General features: G+C 33.9%; 1 protein-coding gene across 1 annotated transcript in view; it reads left to right on the top strand.

The window, feature by feature from the left end:
• Positions 1–23,401, top strand: part of LOC142335820 (uncharacterized) — a 61,320-nt gene that overhangs the window by 7,824 nt on the left and 30,095 nt on the right. The window contains exon 2 of the mRNA XM_075384149.1: positions 12,118–12,307. Within this exon, the coding sequence (XP_075240264.1) occupies positions 12,118–12,307 (190 nt within the window). The remainder of the gene's footprint in view (positions 1–12,117; positions 12,308–23,401) is intronic.

Here is a 23,401-nt window from a genome sequence, read left to right as displayed (position 1 = left end):
TCCATTTTTTCTCAAAATGTCGAACTCATTTGTATTTCAAGACACTAGAGATTATAGAAGATTAGTTTTTCGAAATATTTGCTCTGACATTATAAAGAAGGCAAGATAAAAAGATAAGAAAAAACCTCTCAATAAAAAATTATTTTGATTAAATTTTCGTTTCATGATACTCGTTTTTTTTTTACAATTCCAAGGTTTTGTGAAGACTCAAATGGGTCGTTCTAATTATATGAGAGAAATTTTTTGCAAAAAAACTCTCGAATTTAGAAAAAAATTCGGCTCTTAGTGTTGCATTTTTGAAGTTTACTTTTCAATTTGGAGAGAATTAAATTTCCTGAAGTCTTCAATTTTCTAAATATCTTTTGACAGAGAAAAAGGTTTTGCACAATAGTTTTCTACCAGCAGAAAACAGAAAGACTGATAAAAATATTTTTAACCAAAGTTATCAGTAAAAAACGGAATTATTCAATTTTTTGGATGTTTTTGGTTGTATAGATTAGTTTGTCAATTTTTAGGCGCAAAACTGTAAAGCATTTTTGAAAAATCTCTAAATAACCTAACCAAAACTACTAAAATTTTCTGATTTGTTTCCATCTTAAATTCCAATGCGATCTGTCATGCCTTATCTTGAAAAATACCATCGCTAAAATACCTATTTCAAACGCATAAAGAATTGTGGACAAATGCAAACAAAATTGAGCCGCGGTGAGACTTTTGGAAAAATTGCGATAAGGAAATGTAACAAATTTAAAAACAAACCACGTGGTGCTTTAGATTAAACTTAATGATATTGCGATTTTTATTTTTAAAATAGGAGCCTTTTTTTACCAATCTTTAAAAGTTTTTTTTTTATTTTTCGAAAAATTGATTCATGCTCTAATGCTGTTCTCCTATTTTTACAATTTTTGACATATGTACCCTTACAATCTTACTGAACCATACTAATACATGATGAAAACAAATATGATCAAACGTTTCTATAATTTGGGTTTTTTCAGCAATATTGTTAGAAAGCTAACAACTGGTATGTTACTTTAATTCAAATTACCCATTTGCGTCACATACTTTTGAGATCACATATGTTGAACAATTCAGAGATTTTCAGTAGAGTTTTTTTCGGTCACCAATGTTTTGACTTTCGAATTCCTAACAAACCCCCCCCTAAAAACTTGGGTTGTGTGAGAGAGTTACATCAGTCACAATATGTCATTTACAAAATTATTAGGGCCAATTAGAAATTCTTCAAACATCAATTTTAAGTATGACCTTTCCATCTCCAACACCAAATTACAGAATCCGAGCTTCAGGAAAAAGTCCCAAAGTTTTAGAAGTCCTTATGGAAACTTCATTTCGTCTAGAAGAAACCAAACACCACTGAATGGTGAAAATTGGAGCATTGAGTTTGGCTGCTAAAATATCGATGCTAAAAACAATTACATAATGTAAATGGTAAAACAAACGCCTTACATTGTAATATCAACGCTAAAATGATTGCTAATTTATTTAAGATCAACTCCTAAAACTCTCTTATAATCAGCTCTGCTCAATTTTTTTTATAATTGTTTACTTGAATAAAACTAGCTGTTTTGATGTTCAAATTTTTGGAGAGAGTTTTTGAACTAATTTTTTGCTACAGCTCTGCTCCAGAGATAGTTGTCTGTAGAAATTTTGCTCTTTTGTTGTATAATTATATCTGAATATATAGTTTGGGTCTAGTTGTTTGCCAGTGCTCTGCTCAATTGGCTGCTTTTTTAAATTTTATTCGGAGATAGAGTTGCGGCACTGCTTTTTCTATTGCTGTACTCAATTTTGTTTATTTTTGTTTGTTTGTAGCTCCGCAGCGTCCACTCCCCTGCTTTGTTGAGAAAAAAAAGGAGATGAACATAACCAGAACATACTGGAAAGTCTCAGAGTTGGGTCTTTCAACTTGAGTTGAAAAAACTTTCGAGAACTACATTAGCTAGTTAAGCAGTTCTCTTGCTCCTCCAATCAAAAGAAATCATGATGGACTTCAGTAGGATTTGAAAAAACTCTAGCTCAACCCGCAAAAAGATCGTGATCGACCCGAATGGGCTGCGACCAGAGCTTGCGACCAAGATAAAGTATTCATTCAGAGTGACAGCTTCTGTTTTCTCGATTCAAACGCATGCAATATGAATACTTCTTTGTAAGATTCCTTAGAAATTAATTGGTTAATTTGACAAAATTTGTAGTCCGATGGCCTAACTTGTACAAAAGTTGTTTTTGTTGTTTGTCACTACAGCAGCTTAGTGGGTGCGTGATATTTGTGAACTACCATAACACGTAGCATGTTTTTACACAATGTGTTACCATATAAAGCAAATAATTTCTTGTAAACATCCCTCCTGTAAGCAATTGCACAACACTACGGAACCTTCGAGCACTTACAATTTTTGCATCCGTCCACAGTCACTGATGCACCTTACTGAAAAAAACTTTTAATCGGGAACACCTAGTATAGCAGAATTTTTACTTCCAACAGCAGTCAAAGACGTGATGGTCTGTATCAATTTACATTAAACTAGCAGAAAATAGAAAAATTATATGCGACCCATTACAATCAGAATTTGAAATTTTTTGATTCGTCAGTCTTTTCAGTAGCAGGTTTTGGTTAAATATTTGGGAACGTTTTCTGGTTGTGCCCCAAGTAGTTTATGCATTGCTAGTTGCAGCGAACGTGCCTTTAACTATTAAATAATTGTGTAACACTATGGCAGGTGCGATTGGTTTACTGATATGAAATAATATGATTTCACTATTATTGGTGGCACAAACTGGGTGGTGCCATCAGACAACGTTTTAAGCGGACGATATGAGAACTTTGTATCAAATGGACAACAGACCATAACATGCAAAAGCTCAATATCCGTTAGAAAACTGGTCCAGTTTAGCAAGCCGGTGCGCGCTCGTTGCTTCGGTAACCGGCCCGTTAGTCAAAATTGCATCTCACAAATAAAACTTTGAGAGGCATGGCCATAGACAGCGGTCAAGGATTAATAGCATAAAAGCGCTTTGGTTTTTGGTTAGTTGAAATTAATGTGAATGCCAGATTAGGGAGATTAGTAGCAATGTTTTGATCAATTTCACTATTAAAGTACATGTTTCTGTAGTCCAGTTGAAACAAAAAGTATTTGTCGTTGAAAATCCGTTGTGTGCCCTCTCTCAATTTACGGTACTCAGGGTACGATTTCATCGATGACTAAAGCTTCGAGGTAGATAGATTAGTTTGAAAGTTTGAACTTAGGCTGAAGAAAGAAAAAGTCATTTTTCGCCATAAAATCGGTGTCCTAATTTAGGACACTAAATTTAGGGTAAAATATTAGACTTCAACGGAAATATATCTTTCGACGCCTGAATCGAAACTCTTGAAATAATCGGCTGCTTCACTATTAGACACGGATTTGTTTGGTTTATTTCAAATCCGGTATATTTTTAAGGAGAAAACTTTTTGTTCACTAATCTCCAAAAATGCACTCTTAACTTCAATTTAAAATGAATTTCAACTCCTTCATACCTTTTAGCTCTCCAAACACCATAGAACAAAATCTTAGTCCGGCTTGGGCATATAAATTTTATACCCTATGATTCTCGTGATGTATTTTTACATAGTAACCTCCAAAATAGCAACAAATAATTTGTAGCGCGGATCTGAAAAAACACAGGAAGGCCAAAACAGAAAAGACCGGTGTTTCTTTCAAATTTTTGATCTTCTAAACAACAATGCCTGGCACATCTCTGGCAAATATGGTGCTTTCGTTTTATATATTAATGTACGAAAATTACGCAATTGTTTTTTTCTTGTCTGACCCTTCAGCTTTGCAGGGGCGTAACATTTGCACCCAGAAGCACAGGTACTGTAATACTCTTTAATATTAAATAGTAGTAAAGCTCCTGGGCTTGCTCTCTAAACTGTCTCTCTAAACTTAGAAAACCTCAAACAGAATTATCTCGAATTGCCTCTTATAAGAGTATTATATTCTTCTATTGTTGTCACATTTTCAGCATACATACATTTTAATTTCTCAATCCTGGAAATGCCATAACAGTGAGACACAATTATACTCTTATTAGAGGTATATCAATAACGCTTTTTACGACTCGAAGAGGAGTATTGGCTTTCTCTCGGTCTTTTTACGACTCGAAGAGGAGTATTGGTTTTCTCTCGGTCTTTTTTTTTACTGGAAGTACTATTTGTTCAGGTGGCGTTTTGACCTAAAAGCGAAAGCGAGTAAAATTGCCGTGTGAACTAATTTTTTTCTGAGCGAAAGAAGTGTTTTGTTCATGCGCTACGTTCAGTGAATGACTTTTTGACTTTGAAAAGAATTTTCGAGAGATTGGTGCATATAGATGACAGTTTTTAGCCGTTTTTTCGTCCATTTGGTCGAATTTTTTCAAATTGTAACTTGATTTCTTGTAGAAGTAAATTTTGATCGATACCGCAAAAATATGCAACCATCTGAAATCGATGCCACAATGTTTTGGTGAACTTGATAATGCGTTTAAAGTGCAAAATTGACCCATTTTTCTCAAGTTTTTGTCAACTTTTGTTTTTTTTTCATTAATTGCTTCATTTTTGGCTTTTTATGCGGACTTTATTTTACCAAAGTAGTACATATGTCAACGTCTCTTTGATTGTTCCTGATTTGAATGTCTCTTTTGGCCGTGAGGTGTTTTTGTTTTATAAAAATGTACACATACTAATCCAATTTTAGCTGTTTTTGTCTAATTTTTCAAGTTTTTTGTTTGTATTTTGAGTTTATTAACCATTAAAAGTCTTTTGGTGCTCCATCGTTAGTTTTGGCTTCGTTTTGATGCTAATTGATTTGTTTTTGGCCACAACTCTTTAAAAATCAGTCAAATTTTTACCCTATTTTGAACAATTTTTTTGCCAATTGTTCTACTGTTTTGCAATTGCGCTCTTTTCACTTCTTTCTGAGACAGGAGGATGGCTATGTACTGTTTTTAAACCTTGATTGCTTATTAACAAACCAAACCATATTTGCAATTTTTTTCATTTTGAATTTTAATTAGGTTTTCTTATTTAGTTTTGATTTTTGAGAAATTGCGAATTTTTAAATGCACGAGGAATGTAATCTTTATCATATTGTATGTGTTCTCCCTATTCTAGCATGTTACCTTCTACCATTTTCCTATGAATTCTAGTTTATGAGTTATTTAAAACTGAAAATAATTGATTTGAACTAATTTGTCGTTTTCTTTGAACCTTTTTGTTTGATTTGAACTAATATTTTTGTCATTTTCCTTTGAAGTTTTTTTGCAGTTGATTTTATTCAATGTAATATAGTACTGAGATTTTGCTACCTTCACTTTTACAAATTATGAAGAACTCTTTTTTTGCAAATATTCTTAGGACTTGGTTTTGGTAAAATACGAATTTTCTGCGTCTGAATATTGTTCTGTCTCTAGTTTTTTTTGCATGATTAATTTCGATTTGTGTTATTTTTTGGCCATTGTTTAGTTTTAATGCGTTCATTCTGATACTGCGTTGAAAGCAATAACTATTGTTTACAGTTTAAGCCACAAAGTATATTTACTTACCAATTGATTTCTGTTTTATATTGTAAAAGTGTTTCGATTGAGTTTACGAAAATTGAAAAATTTTGTAACAACTTTTGCCATTTTCTTGCAGTATTCAACTTTTTCTAATAAATTAAAATTTTGAGACCCTAATATGGCTTGATTTCTGATGCTCGCGTACTTTGATGTTTTCAATTGAGTAAAGAGAATTGGATTGTTTTATATGCAGGAGGAATGTAATTTTCAGTTTAGTTGGTTTTGTCTTCATTTTTTGACAGATTTTTTGTTGTTGTTTGTAGTCATTTTATTATACTAGTTTATTTGAAAGGTAATTCTCTCATGAAGACGACTCTTCGGGTCGTTTCCGGAATTCTTCCGGCTATGTTTTTAGAATCCTCTAAGTTTTGATTGACAACATTTCGCATTGGTAACGCAAGGAATTTTAAGTTCAATATAGGAGTTGATAACTAGATCAACTTTTTTCAAAGCTTTAGAAACTAGAGTGCTCTAAACATCACATGGTAGCAATTCAATTTATTCCGGGTTTTTGGGTTTCAAAATTGTGTACACCATATTTCAAAAGAACTCCAATTTGTCAACTCCGGTTTTGATCAACTTTATTTTTGTACTTTTGAAATCAGATCAATACATTTTCTTGTTGAAATGAGTTCTTTCGTTAAGATAAATTTACACCGATTTTTCTTCGCCGTCTTGACTTCCATAACAGTTTATTACATGTGCTCTAGTTATTCCTCTCCAACAGAAAGGAGTAAAATGTGGTAAATATAAAACGGTCCAACAAAAAAAGCGCTTTTTGGTCGATTCTGCCCGCCACCTCCCCCACTGTTTTTATCCCCCCCGCTTAAAAATTATTTGTTGTTATTGGCAACGTTGTTATTTATAAAGTTTTACGTTACTATATAAGAAAACCGGGATCAATTCTGTTCGCCCCAGTGTTTTTTATGAGACCCTCAGTTACAAAATATGTGTTTTTATATGGCACGTTACCATGTAAAAATAATGCACCTGAGCCTCAGGGTCATAAAGCGCTTGGGGGGCACAAACGGAAAAGATCACAGCTTTGATAACACTGTTTTTGTGTATGTGTATAAGAGGCATATGTTCATAAATTAGCCCAAAGGTTTTTTTTTCATTATACTCCGCGTAACAAAAAGCCTCATTTCTTTTAGCAAGGTCTTTCATTGCCATTTGTGCCCCCACCTGCTTAGAGGGTGCATGTTATGGGGTGCTTAAGAGGGGCGCTTAACGTACTGAGGGGTGCGAATAAGCAAAAAAGATCCCTCCCGGGTCGAGATGTCAGCGCGGTTTCACTGCATTATTTTGTAAGAAGTGCGCTGAATCTGCTAAAATTATTTAAGAAATGAGTTGAATGCGCTGAAACGCGCTGATTTTTCAAATTTTTCAGCGCAAAAATCGTTCATTATTCTGCGCTGAAATGCGCTGAAACTTTGTAAGAAATGTAATCAAGTTTCAGCGCATTTCTTGAAATTAATTAGTGGATTTGAATGCTTTTTGACACTGATTCCTCAATTTTGAACCATTGAATTTTCCCTATTTAATGATGATCTTTTTCTTAAAAAAATGCGCTGAAAAACGCAAATCAGAAAGCGTAGCATCAGAACTTTTTGTGTTTGTGCTGAAAAACTTGATCTTTCCCCATTACAGCCCCCACCAAAACATGCCCCACGATTGTGGTATGTTTACCATTATTTCCATGGGCTGCGCATTTTATAGCCACTAAACTTTGAAAATCCCGAAAAATTGATGCCGACAGAATATCAATTTTTAAAAATTCAAGTTGTCCGTTTTTGACATCTATCAATAACGGGGAATCTATCAAAATGGGAAATATAAGGCATTCCTTTCGTTGAAACCAAAATTGACTATTTAAGGCGAAATGTTGGTAACTAATAAAGTTACATGGATATTAGATTTGTGACATTAATTGCCAGTTAATTGTATATTCTTAAAGCAAAAATTTCAACCATTTATACGATCCAGATTTAAAAATTTAGGATTCCAAACTATGCAATTTATAACTTTCCAAGCAACAATACTCTGTCAAAATTAGTAGAATATAGAGAATTAGTAGAATTAGTAGTAAAAACTCTTCTCACATTTAAAGTACCAAAAACAAAAAAAATGTTGAACTTCTGATAAATGATAAATGAAAAATGTCACACAATTGAAGAACAGGAGAAAATAAGCATAGATGCCGAAAACAATAACTCGCTTTGAAGTAGTCTCTCAATTAAAACCATTTCTACAATTTGTCATATAACCTATTAGTGAAATTCAATAACTTAATTTTACACTTACAGTTTCAACTACAGTTTTCCCAATAACGAGAAAAAAAAGCACAAAACATGCGTGTTAAAACAAGTTTAAAAGCCTGGCGTATCCACAAAAGCGCCTAAAAAAGGAAGTTCTTACCACAGAAAAAATAGATTGAACACCCGAGTCGGAAAAAAAAGTTAATCTTGCAAGATCTTGCAAGATTCTTGCAAGATTCTTGCAAGACGATGTTACGTCTTGCAAGATTCTTGCAAGATTCTTGCAAGATCTTGCAAGATTAAATTTTCTTGCAAGATCTTGCAAGAATCTTGCAAGAATTAACTTTTTCTTGCAAGATTCTTGCAAGAACTTGCAAGATTAACTTTTTTTGGAAGAAAAAAATCGGCTCAAAAAACATTAAAAAAACATAAAAAAAGCGCTCAAAAATAGCCGAAAGAGCCGTCCTAGGTCCTTATCCTAAGTCCTATCTTAGCAACAAAACCTTTTGAAAACGTCAACAATTGAATCTAAAAAAATAAAAAAGCATCACAAAAAGAAACAAAGACATCGAATTATCAATCTATCACATGAAAGTATACAGATTGCATTAAGTATTACAGAAAACTCTGGATGTTCCAAAAATACATCATAATCAAGAAAAATTTGTAAAACCTGTTTATAACGTAACCACTTTCTTTTACTAACTAAACTCATTGAATCTTTCTCTAAACACTTAGAAACCATTGCAAATTATCACTAACAATCCTTTGGCGACCAGGCATTTCATTATACAACTATAAGGACGTTTTTTCTGATAGGTAATTTTTATGAAATTTGCTGAAAAGTGCAACAAAAGTCTTTTTTCTTTGAAAAGAAGAAAATTATCAAGTCGTTTATTTCTCGCAAAAGGCAATATAATAAATCAAAACTGACAATATAACAAACACTGTCAGAATTTGCAATCAGTAGCCCAAAAAAACTCTGGATATGCCAAAACTTCATCGTAATTCATCAAAACACAAGTAAAAAATAATCGCGGTTTCTGATTCAAAAGCGTACCAACGATGTGTTCTCTTTCAGTTGAATTTATTTTTTCTTTTCGGAATTTGAAACCGGGAACTTTTTTAAGGCAAAAAAAGTTAATCTTGCAAGATTTTTGCAGGATTCTTGCAAGATTAACTTTTTCTTGCAAGATCTTGCAAGATTAACTTTTTCTTGCAAGATCTTGCAAGATTAACTCCGTCTTGCAAGATCTTGCAAGATTAATTTTTTTTTGCAAGATTCTTGCAAGATCTTGCAAGATTAACTTTTGTTCTCGACTAGGGCAGTCAGGGTTTCATTATATCAAAACTCTTGTAGAGATGTCACTAAAACCGGTTTTATTCTAATCACTTGGCTCATGATTAAAATTTTGAAATTGAAATGATTTTAATTTCAAAACTTTTGACATCATCATTTACTATCAGAAATACCAGAAACATGAGTTTTATTGTGAAAACTTGTTTTGTTGAACAATATAAACGTTCACTGCACGAAAATTTCACTTTATAACAGTTCTGTTCAATAATGCACAAATAACAACACAAAATGAATTCTGCAATTTTAACGGAGTCATGAAGAAATACGCGGCACAAGTCTCAATACTATCCCTATTGCTCAGGGACAAACATTGCGAAGCTCAACCAATAATTGAAAAAGTTTTATTCTTTCTCTAACATTCTTTATAACCAATTTTACCAACAAAGATACCAATAAAAATGAAAATAACACCATTTATAAAAATTCATATAGAATACTTTTAATTACTGCTTTCAACATTCAAACATCGAATGAACAATAAGAAGAAAATCTAAAGAACATAACAAAGTCAAATTGTTCCAATAGAATACCCTTACAAGCATTTCATCACCAACCACAAATAACTCCAAAACTAACGCAAGAGAGCAAAGTAATATAACACATACACATGAAAATAAGATATATATTTTTTGATAATCTTCACATCAGATCACTAGTAAACTAAGTACAAAAAGAACAATTATACCTATAGAAATAGAAATCAAATACATTTTAAGGAAATAATAGACAATACTCAAAAGAACCGAATGCTGAAGATGAACAAAATGAAGAAGGTCAATCAAGAGTGGATAAACAGGACAATGATTTGGAAATAAAAGATAATACAGAAGGTTCACAACCAGGGAGCCAGTGTATTTCCCCTACGGAGACGAACTATTACAATCTTTAACTGATAAACAACAAGCATTTTTTCAAATTGTGACGATATTCAAGAAGGCTAGTTAAATATCAAAGCATCAAGCAAATATAGCGATAATAGTTTGATTCTAAGACTAATTAAAAATGAACCACAACAAATGGTTCACTTTTTAAACTCTATTATACTAGATTTTTTGCTCCTTGACAAGATGACCACGACTGACATAATAGATTAACTCATATGAAAAAAAGCACTATAAATATCTTTTCATTCCGTCGCAATAGCACGTCACTACGTCGCAATGCCGAAGGATATCACTCAAAGATCTGTACAATTGGCAATTTAGGTATTACCCAATTTGACAGAATAAACATCTACATTAACGTTTATAGTGGCACAGATTAAGGAAAACTTCAGAAGATACCATTCAAAAAACAAAATAAAAATAACATCCCACGCACAGATGATTGCTGTATCAAAAATTATAACTTAGATTTCGAAACATAATGTCAGGAAAACCTATCTAGGCTTTTTTCGCATAAAATATCAGATTAATTCTTAAAGAATTGGTAATAGTAAGACAAATTCAAATATTCAATATTTTAATATTTTCAATCATAATTTTCAATACAATATATAAATGATTACAGAATCTTGCAAGATTAACATTGGTCTTACGAGAATCTTACTCAGGTAACATGCAATTATTGCCACTTTAAAATCCAAAAAGAACCCGTTGGGCCAAAAGACAAACGCTCCAAAAATTGTTCCAAAAAATAAGCCAAATAAAGCCCCTGAACGAGAGAGAATAATTATCTTGTAAGATCTTGCAATATTCATAAAAAAGATTGTTATTCTATAAGTTCTGACAAAATTCTTGCAAAAAATGGTTGTCTTGCAAGGTCTTACAAGATGAATGGCTATCTTGTAAGAATCCTTCAAGTTCGTTCCGGTTGAGTTTTATGCTCATTGGTTATTTTATGCGCAATTTTCTTCATTTAATTAATGCATTGAGATTTTGCCAACTGGCAGCGTATGTTTGACTGTTATTTTTATTCAATAATTTAAATGAAAAATGTTTTTCAAGATAATAATTTTTTCTGCATCAGTACAAAAATAATAATTTTGACTTTTGATTTTTTGCCAAAAACTGAAAAGCGTCAACTAAATTGATATATATTTTTAATGCTCTTATGAAAAACAAATTAATAGATTTAATTAGAGTTTTCTCATTGCATTCAATCTGGAGAAACAGAAAAATGCCCGTATTTGTACTTTCCAAATAATACTGGGTATTAATATATTACTCAAAAAACATTTTTTTTTACTTTTAAGTTTTACACTGTTGAACAACATGCCTGTTTTTTTTGTGTGCATCATCTCCAAATTTTTTTATGCGCAGTGTATTTCAGTTCAAAGATGAACGGCTGCCTTATAAAAATTTTGCAAGCCGACGCCTAATCTTTTCAGAATCATAAAAGACGAATGCTTATCTTGTAAGATTTTTTCAGAAAATCTTGGTAGAATATGCATCACCCTCTTACAAGATACTGTATAATCTTTCAAGCTTATACAAGGTAACCATCCCCAGTCCACTCGGGATACTAAGCATGTAACACAAATAATATTTTCCGTGACCTTTTCATTGTTGTTGGCAAGCATTTGAAACCAAGAAAACAGATACAATTTAAAATAAAGTTTGAAGCATTCGTCTTTCAAGATAATTCAAGATTCCACCATCTTACAAGATCTTTTAAGATCAACATCCGACCTGCGATCAAACAATTGCCATAATAGTGTATGTGAATATATCCTCCAAAGATACATAGACGGTAGCTGACTAATAAAAATGCTATTGTTCAAAGTAATAGGTGAGACATTGTTCATAATATATAAATTTGGACCAATCAAACAGCCGCAACGCTAAACAAGAGTTCAATTTTTCTGCTTCATTATGAAAGTTCAACTTAAAAAAAAACGTTCAATTTCAAATCCAAAAAAAAACAGAAATTGTGAACCTAGGAAAAATACGAGCATTTTTTCAGGCGTCCATTTCATCAATTATCTGTCGACAGCAAGCAGACAAAAAGTTTTCTTGAGAACTTTCAGTGGACCAATTTCAGTAGAGATCAGATATTTGTGGACTCAAATTGCAACTCAAGTCTAAACATGAAGCAATGGTTGCCACCATCTGTCAAGGCTAAAATTTGTCTGCTACCACTGAACAGAGACAAGGTATGAAACGCGGATGAGAAACACTCACACACGCACCTACATACACAGCATTACTGGTTGATACAGACCCCTTAATTTAGTTCAAATTCGAACTTACTTCAGGCCTGTGGAATTCACTTACCGAAACTTAAACTATACTTACTCTAATCCGTCTGTGTTTTCCACAGAAGGCCTTCTGAGTGGTTTTGTGGAAAATACCGATGATACAAACTGGTATACACTTACAGAATTCTGTCAGTGAATTTCACAAAGCATGAGAATGCGGATCTACATTCTTTAATTCTAATATTCTTTCTAATTGTAAAATTCTTTTGTTGAGAGCAAGATGTGTGGAAAACACATACGTGGTAAATTGATGATTAAATGAGCAAATATCCCCTTTGCCATAATTTAGGTTAATTTATTTACTCAAAGGCAATTAATTCTGAGTTCAAAGAGTTTATTGAGATAAATCCAAATATAGCGCATTTTTGACAAGCAGCATGTTTTGGCTACGCAAGACTTGATTTAAATAATGAAATTATATTAGGTTTCAGTTAGCGGATAAATGAAATAAACTATTAATTGAAATTAAAATTTAGAAATAACGTTTACGTATTCTACTCTCGGTCTCATTTTCAAACAATTTTCTGTCTAGCGTTCTATCCTCCTAGTATTGACATGGCATTTTCCTCTTATACTTCTGTAGCATACAAAACACAATTCCAAATGCGAAACCGACTCCAAGAACTCTCTGCTGGACAAACCATTGCTCGAAGACAGGGAGCAACATTGCTTTCAGAATCCCTGCAGATATTTCCTGATCTAAATACTCCTGAGATTGATATGGGCTCCAAACGATCTTCCTCACCGTACACCAGTTTCAGTACTACTGAGTTCACACTTGCCCGAGTTCGCTCCAGTTGCACTCATTTAAAATTTTTTTAGAAAAGCAGCTCACCGCCGAATTTGGACATGTCCACGTCCTTGTTCTCTTCGTTTTCCACTGTAATTGACCCAGAAGAACGCACCGGAGCTCCGGAGTTTTCTCTAGTCAATTCTTTCTGGGTAGTGGCGCTCAAGATTCATGCTTCAATAGAGTTGTTCCAATATGGCAATATTGGAATGAGCTCGTGGAGTTGCAATGAATATGGACCCACAAACTTTTTGGACCGAACAATTCAATAACTGTTTTGTGAATGTTTGGTTTTTTTAATAGTTTTCGTCTCAAGTTAATTCTCCTGAAATAGTTCAATTATTCTAAACAACTTTCCAAAATAAGTCCCTTGCCAGCTTGCGGAGAATTTTGTGAAATTAATTATTGGCGGCGAAATTTGTTAAACTTTAAACTGAAGCTCATTTTCTGTTGATCTAATTAGTGGTAATTGTTTTTACATCAGCGATTGCTTTAAACTTGAAAAAAACTGAAGAAAACTTTTTGTCTAGAACCCGAAGTCATTCTTAAAATTGAGGGAATTTTTTTAAAAAAAATAATACCGTTCCTTTTATGAAACGCAAAGAGGAAAAATAATTGCACAAAAAATATCCAACCTTCTTTTTATGGCAAACAAATAAGAAAATTCCCGCAATCACAAGCCCAGCGTGCTTCAAATCCGAGAAAAACTGAGAAAAATTTTCCAAATCCAAAATCAATTTCTACAAAGACGAACAGTTTATGATAATAATTACTTGCCATTTTTACAAAGAAAGCGATTTCTGAAAATATTAATTGCGCTTAATCTATTGGCGAAGTGTTACTGGATTGAGCTGAAGTAAAAACTGAGAAAAACTTCTCCAAAATCAAAACCATTTTCCAAAAGTAGGGCAAGTTTGTGACATGAATTACTCAGGAAAAACTCTTCTTCAAAATTGAAATTCATATTCAAATTTGGTGCAAATGTGTGCAATTAAGTAATCCCCTTTATTTAGAAAAAAGTTTTTTTTGAAATTAAAGGTATGCACAATTTTCCGCCAATCTTTTTTCCAAAAAAATTGTTTTCAACTCCAAGTAAAACCGAGAAAATAATTGTCCGAAACACGAAATGACTTTTTAAAAACGAGGAAAAGCTTGTATATTGAATTATCACACCTCGCTTTTCAGTAAAAAAGAAAGAAATTTTGGAATTAAGTTTATTTGCACAAATTTCCCCAAATCATTCTTTCAAACCTAACAAGCCTAACTGATTCAAAGACGGATTTGGATATTGCCTTTCAAGCCACGTTAACTTTCAATTTGTTTTTTATTTGTTTCTGCGCAATGGAAAAGATGCGCTCTTTATCAAGGAGGATGGAGCCACGCATAATGATTAATTAAAAGCATATAGCGTAAATGTAACTGGATAACGCGTTCCTGAGTTTCTGGCACTCTAATATAATGATATAATTGAAAATTGATGCTGACATTGAACGATTTTTTCAGTTTTTAATTAGGAATAGCTTCGGCTGAATAAATTCGGCTGTGAGCATATCCTGCTAGTAAAATTTGAATATGTGAAACGTGTTCACCTTGTTTCCCTGCAGATTTTGAAAAAATAGCCAGACATCAGTAACGAATATAAAACTATTGTTATAAAGCTAAACAACTAAGATGACGGTGTCCGATATTACACGCGACGCGGAGAATTAAAAAGAATTGTATTCAGACTGCAGCGAGACAGAATGCAACTTCAATAGAAGATTTTGTATCTCTCAGTGTCGCAGGTTATACTGGACACAATCAGTTTGGAGGCTTAGCTTGTTATTGCGAATTAAAAACCAAGTAAGCAGATGCAAACTAAAGTGAAACTTGAGGTTGTGTTCAAACTTTGTTAATATTTTGAAATGTAACTGACAATTGAATTTAGGTACTTTTTTCATCTATTGATCCCAACTTCTTATGATACACGAAAAAATTGTTACCAGGCTATTTCATTAAAATGCAATGAGATTCCGACATAAATATACATGCAAGAAACTTATTGCAATTTAGCCATCCGTCTTTCAAGATATTTCAAGATTCCGCTATCTTAAAAGATCTTGGAACATCAACATCCGACCTGTGATCAAACAACTGATGAAGATATTGAATGAAATCTGCATTTTGCGATTTATGAATTGCTTCGGTTGAAAAAATTGCAGTCATATCCGACCAGTAAAGTTTGATTATTATGAAAATTTTTGAACTTGTTTTCCCAATCAATATTGACAAACAACAGTGACTAATTGAAAACTCTTGTAAATAGGCTCAACCACTAAAATAATTGTGTCCACTATGACCAGAATTAAAAACTGAGAAAAACTTCTCCAAAATCAAAACCATTTTCCAAAAGTAGGGCAAGTTTCTGACATGAATTACTCAGGAAAAGCTCTTCTTCAAAATTGAAATTCATATTCAAATTTGGTGCAAGTGTGTGCAATTAAGTAATCCCCTTTATTTAGAAAAAAGTTTTTTTGAAATTAAATGTATGCACAATTTTCTGCCAATCTTTTTTCCAAAAAAATTGTTTTCAACTCCAAGTAAAACCGAGAAAATAATTGTCCGAAACACGAAATGACTTTTTAAAAACGAGGAAAAGCTTGTATATTGAATTATCACACCTCGCTTTTCAGTAAAAAAGAAAGAAATTTTGGAATTAAAGTTTATTTGCACAAATTTCCCCAAATCATTCTTTCAAGCCTAACAAGCCTAACTGATTCAAAGACGGATTTGGATATTGCCTTTCAAGCCACGTTAACTTTCAATTTGTTTTTTTATTTGATTCTGCGCAATGGGAAAGATGCGCTCTTTATCAAGGAGGATGGAGCCACGCATGATGAGTAATTAAAAGCATATAGCGTAAATGTAACTGGATAACGCGTTCCTGAGTTTCTGGCACTCTAACATAATGATACAATTGAAAATTGATGCTGACATTGAACGACTTTTTCAGTTTTTTAATTAGGAATAGCTTCGGCTGAAAAACTTCGGCTGTGAGCATATCCTGCTAGTAAAATTTGAATATGTGAAACGTGTTCACCTTGTTTCCCTGCAGATTTTGAAAAAATAGCCAGACATCAGTAACGAATTGAAAACTATTGTTATAAAGCTAAACCACTAAGATGACTGTGTCCGATATTACACGCGACGCGGAGAATTAAAAAGAATTGTATTCGGACTGCAGCGAGACAGAATGCAACTTCAATAGAAGATTCTGTATCTCTCAGTGTCGCAGGTTATACTGGACACAATCAGTTTGGAGGCTTAGCTTGTTATTGCGAATTAAAAACTAAGTAAGCAGATGCAAACTAAAGTGAAACTTGAGGTTGTGTTCAAAACTTTATTAATATTTTGAAATGTAATTGTAATTGTTTCATAACCTAAATTAACAATTGAATTTAGGTACTTTTTTCATCTATTGATCCCAACTTTTCAAGATACACGAAAAAATTGATACCAAGCTATTTCATTAAAATGCAATATTTCATACCAATAAGAAACATTGAGAGACGATTCCGACATAAATATACATGCAAGAAACTTATTGCAACTTAGCCATCCGTCTTTCAAGTTTCAAGATATTTCAAGATTCCGCTATCTTAAAAGATCTTGGAACATCAACATCCGACCTGTGATCAATCAACTGATGAAGATATTGAATGAAATCTGCAGTTTGCGATTTGCGAGTTGCTTCGGTTGAAAAAATTGCAGTCATATCCGACCAGTAAAGTTTGATTATTGTAAAAATTTTTGAACTTGTTTTCCCAATCAATATTGACAAACAACAGTAACGAATTGAAAACTCTTGTAAATAGGCTCAACCACTTAAATGATTGTATCCGCTATGACCAGCGACACAGAGAACTAATGACAATTTAAATTCGACTGTTGAGAGAAACAACGCAACCTCAATAGTGGATTCTTCAACTTGCCGCGTCGCGGGGTATATCGGACAGAATCATCTTGGTGTTTTTTGTTTTTATTGCGATTTACACGTTGGGTTTGTAGAGTACAATTACGCAAACTATGGAAACTATTTACGCAATTTGTGGAATCTAATTACGCACTTAATAGAATCTAATTACGCAAACCGCGGATTTGAGTTATGCAAAATCTAATTATTCAAATCTTCAACTCTAATTACATACGGCTTTGAAATACAACTACACTAATCCACATGTGTTTTCCACAAAACGCTTTTTTATGAAGAAAATTGAACGAATGAATTAAGACTGCAAGTGGAACCAACTTGCACAAGTCAGTCAAATATTCCCAAATGAATTGAGTGCCTGTAGTGACGAGTAATGAGACACACACGTGCACAGGCACACAAAGATTTAAACATACACACAACCCACACAAACAAACACACACACATATACACATACGCACACAAACACATGCACATATATATATAATATATATATATATATATATATATATATATATATATATATATCCTGGCAAGCAAACTCTCTCCACAGAAACGGTCAGAAGCACAAACACACATACACAAACACAAACACACAGAGAAAAATTCACACACACACACCACACATACAAACAGAAACAAACAAAACATACACACAGACACACAAAAGCACACACCAGCAACAAGGCACTCACACACACAAACCCACGCACACATGTACAAACACGCACACATACACTAAGAAACACACACGCTCACACACACACAAACGCAAACACCGCTACCTACGAACGAACACAGACACAACCAAAAAACGAATACACAAAGCATCAAAACCATACCCATGCACAAACACAAAACTACACAAAAACACTCACACAGACACGTTCACCACAGCGAGAATTGCGTACATAAAAAACAAACACAAACACACTGAGACACATACATGCACTCACGCGCACCTCTATACACACAAACAGATCTACAGGCAACATATCAACAACACACCAGCAACAACAACACGCTCAAACAAACACCAACATACAAAAAGACGCATGAACATATATGTCCAGACTATCGTGCGTTCAAAATTGCATATGTCCAGACTATCGTGCGTTCAATATTGCATATGTCCAGACTATCGTGCGTTCATTTTTTTTCCAGACCGTGTAATTTTGAACGCACGACGCCACCTTGTGCGTTCATTTCGGTCTGGACATATCGACTTTCGGTCTGGGACCTCAACCTGGGTAATCAAACACCGAAAAACACAACCACACCAACAAACACACACATCCACACCTACACGCAAACAGACTCACACTGGAACATATACGCATACAAATCACACAGTCACGCACAAACACAATAACAAACTCACACTCACATCAAACACACACACACACACACACACACACACACACACTTGCACGCACACACAAACGCAAACACGCCCAAACACAGACACAACTACACACATAAACGCAAAGACAGGAAATAAAAACAATACACCTACGCTTAAACACGCTCACAATCACAACCACAGCCAGACTCACACAAACACACACAAGCAATCACCAACAACACACAGAAACAGAAACATAAACACGAACATTTACATTCACACACACACACACACACACACAAACCGTACTCACAGACACACACACACACACACACACACACAAACACAAGCAAAAGAGCAAAATCACGAACACCCGCACCAACAAACACGCGTGCACACATTTACATTCATACACAAAATAAAAAAAAAGACGAATTGAAACACAGAAGCAGTTACAAACTTTATTTAAACACAAGCAGAAACTTACATTTACACAAACACACATTCACACACACACATCGGTACACGACACACACACACACACACACACACACACACACACACACACACACACACACACACACACACACACACGCAAGCACGCACACACAAACGCACACACACACACACACACACACAAACACACACACACACACAGACACAGACCACTGACACTCCAAACACAAACACACAGAAACACAAACATAATCACAAACACAAACACAACATTTAAAAACACACTCAAATATCGATCAACAGTAAGTTTTCGTGGATGTATCTGCAAAAAGCGTATACGAGCTCTGCGAACGAGTGTATATGTTGAAATGGATTTTACGTGAATTGTGGTTCTATCAAAAGGCTTTTTCTGTCTGTCTGGGTATTTTTATAAACAAAAATTGACTGGTTGGGTATCTTCATAGGCCATTTTGAACGACTACTTCAACTTGAGTAGCGTACAAGATGCATTGAATTTTTTCAGATTTGACAATTTGATTTTATTTGACTTTACGCAAGCAGAAAATGAACGTGCGCTAAGTGATTTACCGATTATGAGTTATCACTTCCAATGTCTTTTATTGAAGGAATTTTTTATTTTTTTAATATGTAGGCACAAGGAAACAATAACATCAATAATAAATTCGTTGTATATCAGAGTTATGGAGAAATTCTTGCCTGTGAAGGGTCTCTAGGCCTAGCGTATAAGCAAATTTTTGACCTTGATATTTTTAGATCACAAAAAATTTGTATTCTTTTCCCAAAAAACAGAATCTCCGATTATTTCGAATAAACTGGCTGTTCAACTGTTCCGGTTTTCAACTGTTTTTTTTTGTTCTAAGATTTGCTCTGTTAAAAGTGTCGCGAGCATACCTTAACAGATTAGTGCATTCTTGCCCTTCCCTAAAAACAAGTCCCCCCTGAGTATTCATTACTTAAAATTTTTCGCTATTTAACCAGATCTTTTTTGCTATTGAACAGATTAAGAAAAGTACTTTTGGCAAACTCCTAGAAAATTCGGCAGATCAAACATCAACAAACACGGAGTTTACAAAAAATTTCATCGATTTCTTATTTGACGTTTAGGCATATTGTCTTTCGGCTTTGCTTATAACGCTTTCCTGGAAAAATTCTCAAGACAAGTACTCAGGACATTCTTCATTAACACGCCAGAATAATTCAGAGAGTCAAAGATAATTTAGTTTGTCCTATTTGTTAAAAAAAATTGATGACCTATTCAGTAGCAGTTTCATCTGAACTTCATTCTGAATGAAATTTGTTCACTGAGAAATCACCCAGACATACAAATCACACAGACACGCACAAACACAATAAAAAACAGAACATACAAAAACATGGACACACTCACATCAAACACTCACACGCACTATTGCACGCACACACAAACGCAAACATGCTCAAACACAGACACAAGTACACACATATCCTCAGACAAGTACCTCAGGACAGTCTTTATTACCACGCCAGAACAATTTAGAGGGTCAAAGATAATTTAGTTTTGTCCTTTTTGTTAAAAGAAATTTGGTGACCTTTTCAGTAGCAGTTTCATCTGAACTTCCTTTTGAATGAAATTTGTTCACTGAGAAATCACACAGACATACAAATCCGACAGACACGAACAAACACAATAACAAACAGAACATACAAAAACATGGACACACTCACATCAAACACTCACACGCACACTTGCACGCACACACAAACGCAAACATGCTCAAACACAGACACAAGTACACACATATCCTCAGACAAGTACCTCAGGACAGTCTTTATTACCACGCCTGAACAATTTAGAGGGTCAAAGATAATTTAGTTTTGTCCTTTTTGTTAAAAGAAATTTGGTGACCTTTTCAGTAGCAGTTTCATCTGAACTTCCTTTTGAATGAAATTTGTTCACTGAGAAATCACACAGACATACAAATCCGACAGACACGCACAAACACAATAACAAACAGAACATACAAAAACATGGTCACACTCACATCAAACACACACACGCACACTTGCACGCACACACAAACGCAAACACGCCCAAACACAGACACAAGTACACAGATATCTCCAGACAAGTACCTCAGGACAGTCTTTGTTACCACGCCAGAACAATTTATAGAGTCAAAGATAATTTAGTTTTGTCCTATTTGTTAAAAAAATTGATGAACTTCTCAGTAGCAATTTCATCTGAAATTCATTCTGAGTGAAATTTGTTCTCAGTGAAAAAATTTCATTCAGAATGAAGTTCATTCAGAATGAAGTTCATTCAGAATGAAGTTCAGATGAAACTGCTACTGAAGAGGTCATGAATTTTTTTTAATAAGTAGAATAAACTAAATTATTTTTGACTCTCTAAAATGTTCTGGCGTGGTAATAAAGACTGTTCTGAGATACTTGTCTGGAGATATGTGTGTACTTGTGTCTGTGTTTGAGCGTGTCTGTGTTTGTGCGTTTGTGTGTGCGTGCAAGTGTGCGTTTGTGTGTGTTTGATGTGAGTGTCTCCATGTTTTTGTATGTTCTGTTTGTTATTATTTTGTTTGTGCGTGTTTGTGTGATTTGTATGTCTGTGTGATTTCTCAGTGAACAAATTTCACTCAGAATGAATTTGAGATAAAACTGCTAGTTAAAAATTCATCATTTTTTTTAACAAGTAGGACAAAACTAAATTATCTTAGATTCTCTAAATTGTTCTGGTGTGGTAATAAAGACTGTACTGAGGTACTTGTCTGGAGAATTTTTCCAGGAAGGTATAATAAGCAAAGCCGAAAGCCAAGATTCCTAGACGTCAAATAAGGAATGGATATTTTTTTGTAAAGTCCGGTTTTGTTGATTTCTGAACTGCCGAGCTTTCTAGAAATTTGCCAGAAGTTATTTTCTTAATCTGTTCAAAAGCTAAACAGGTCTGATAAAATAGAGAAAAAGTTTAAGTTCTGAACACTTAGGGGGACTTATTTTAAGGGAAGGGCAAGAATACGCTAATCTGTTAAGGTATGCTCGCGACCACTTTTCTTCAATGCAAAATGTGTTTATTATTTTTTGTTGAGTTTCATTTATTGAGTTTTAATAGAAAAAAAATCGGATAGCAAAAAAGGCTGTCAGAAGCCGGAAAAATTGAGCAGCCAGTTTATCCAAAATAATCGGAGATTCAATTTTTTGGGAAAGGAATACATAATTTTTGTGAAGTAAAAATATCAAGGTCAAAAATTTGCTTATACGCTAGGCCTAGAGACCCTTCACAGGCAAGAATTTCTCCATAACTCTGATATACAACGAATTTATTATTGATGTTATTGTTTGCTTGTGCCTACATATTAAAAAATTAAAAATTCCTACAATATAAGACATTGGACGTGAAAACTCATAATCGGTAAATCATTTAGCGCACGTTCATTTTCTGCTTGCGTAAAGTCAAATAAAATCAAATTGTCAAGTCTGAAAAACCAACTCTTATTTATAGACAGATTGTAAAACTTTTTTAGGGTAGAAAGTATTTAATGCATCATGTACGCTACCCAGGTTGAAGTACTCGTTCAAAATGACCTATGAAGATACCCATCCAGTCCATTTTTGTGTATGAAAGTACCCAAACAGACAGAAACAGCCTTTTGATGGAACCACAATTCACGTAAAATCCATTTCAACATATACACTAGTTCACAGAGCTCGTATACACTTTTTGCAGATACATCCACGAAAACTTATTGTTCATCGAGTGTATTTTTGTATGTTACGTTTCTGTCTGTGTTTATGTTTGTGTTTGCGTGTATTTGTGTTTTTAGTGTCAGTGGTCTATGTGTGTGTGAGTGTGTGTTTGTGTAAATGTGAGTTTCTGCTTGTGTGTATGTGTTTGAAAGAACGTTTGTTTGTTCCTTTGTTTCGGTTTGTCTGTTTCTGTGTTTGTGTGTATGAATGTAAGTGTGTTCACGCGTGTTTGTTTGGCATCATTATCTAAGTAGCAGCGTTACAAAAAATTTTAGGCTTGTTTTCGAAATTATCAACGTTTTCTATTTTGTCGACCTTTTAACAGTTCAAAAATAGGCATGAAAATGCATACTTTTCAAATCTTCTCTTATGATTTGAAGCAGAGTGTAAAAATTTTGGTACTTCAAGCTGTCTTTTCATTAAAGTGATCTTTGTCGTTCCGAATAATCATCCTGAACATATGTACTCAATCATTCCTGTAATTGTTCGGTCAAATTTTTCGAGTTCCCGGTTTTCCTGGGGTATTTGTTCTTCGGCTATTTTTATTTATATAATTATTTTTACGCTTTTTTGAAACCTTTTATGAAAGACACTGGGCAAAGCATTTTTCTGGCTTCGTCTTGCAGCGTCCACTAAAAAAAGTACATTGTTAATTTCCTCTGGTACACAAGT

The sequence above is a fragment of the Convolutriloba macropyga genome, chromosome 3, assembly GCF_964194025.1.
Source record: "Convolutriloba macropyga chromosome 3, txConMacr16.3, whole genome shotgun sequence".
Classification (NCBI taxonomy): Eukaryota; Metazoa; Xenacoelomorpha; order Acoela; family Convolutidae; genus Convolutriloba; species Convolutriloba macropyga.
This window is presented reverse-complemented; position numbering and strand designations above follow the sequence as displayed.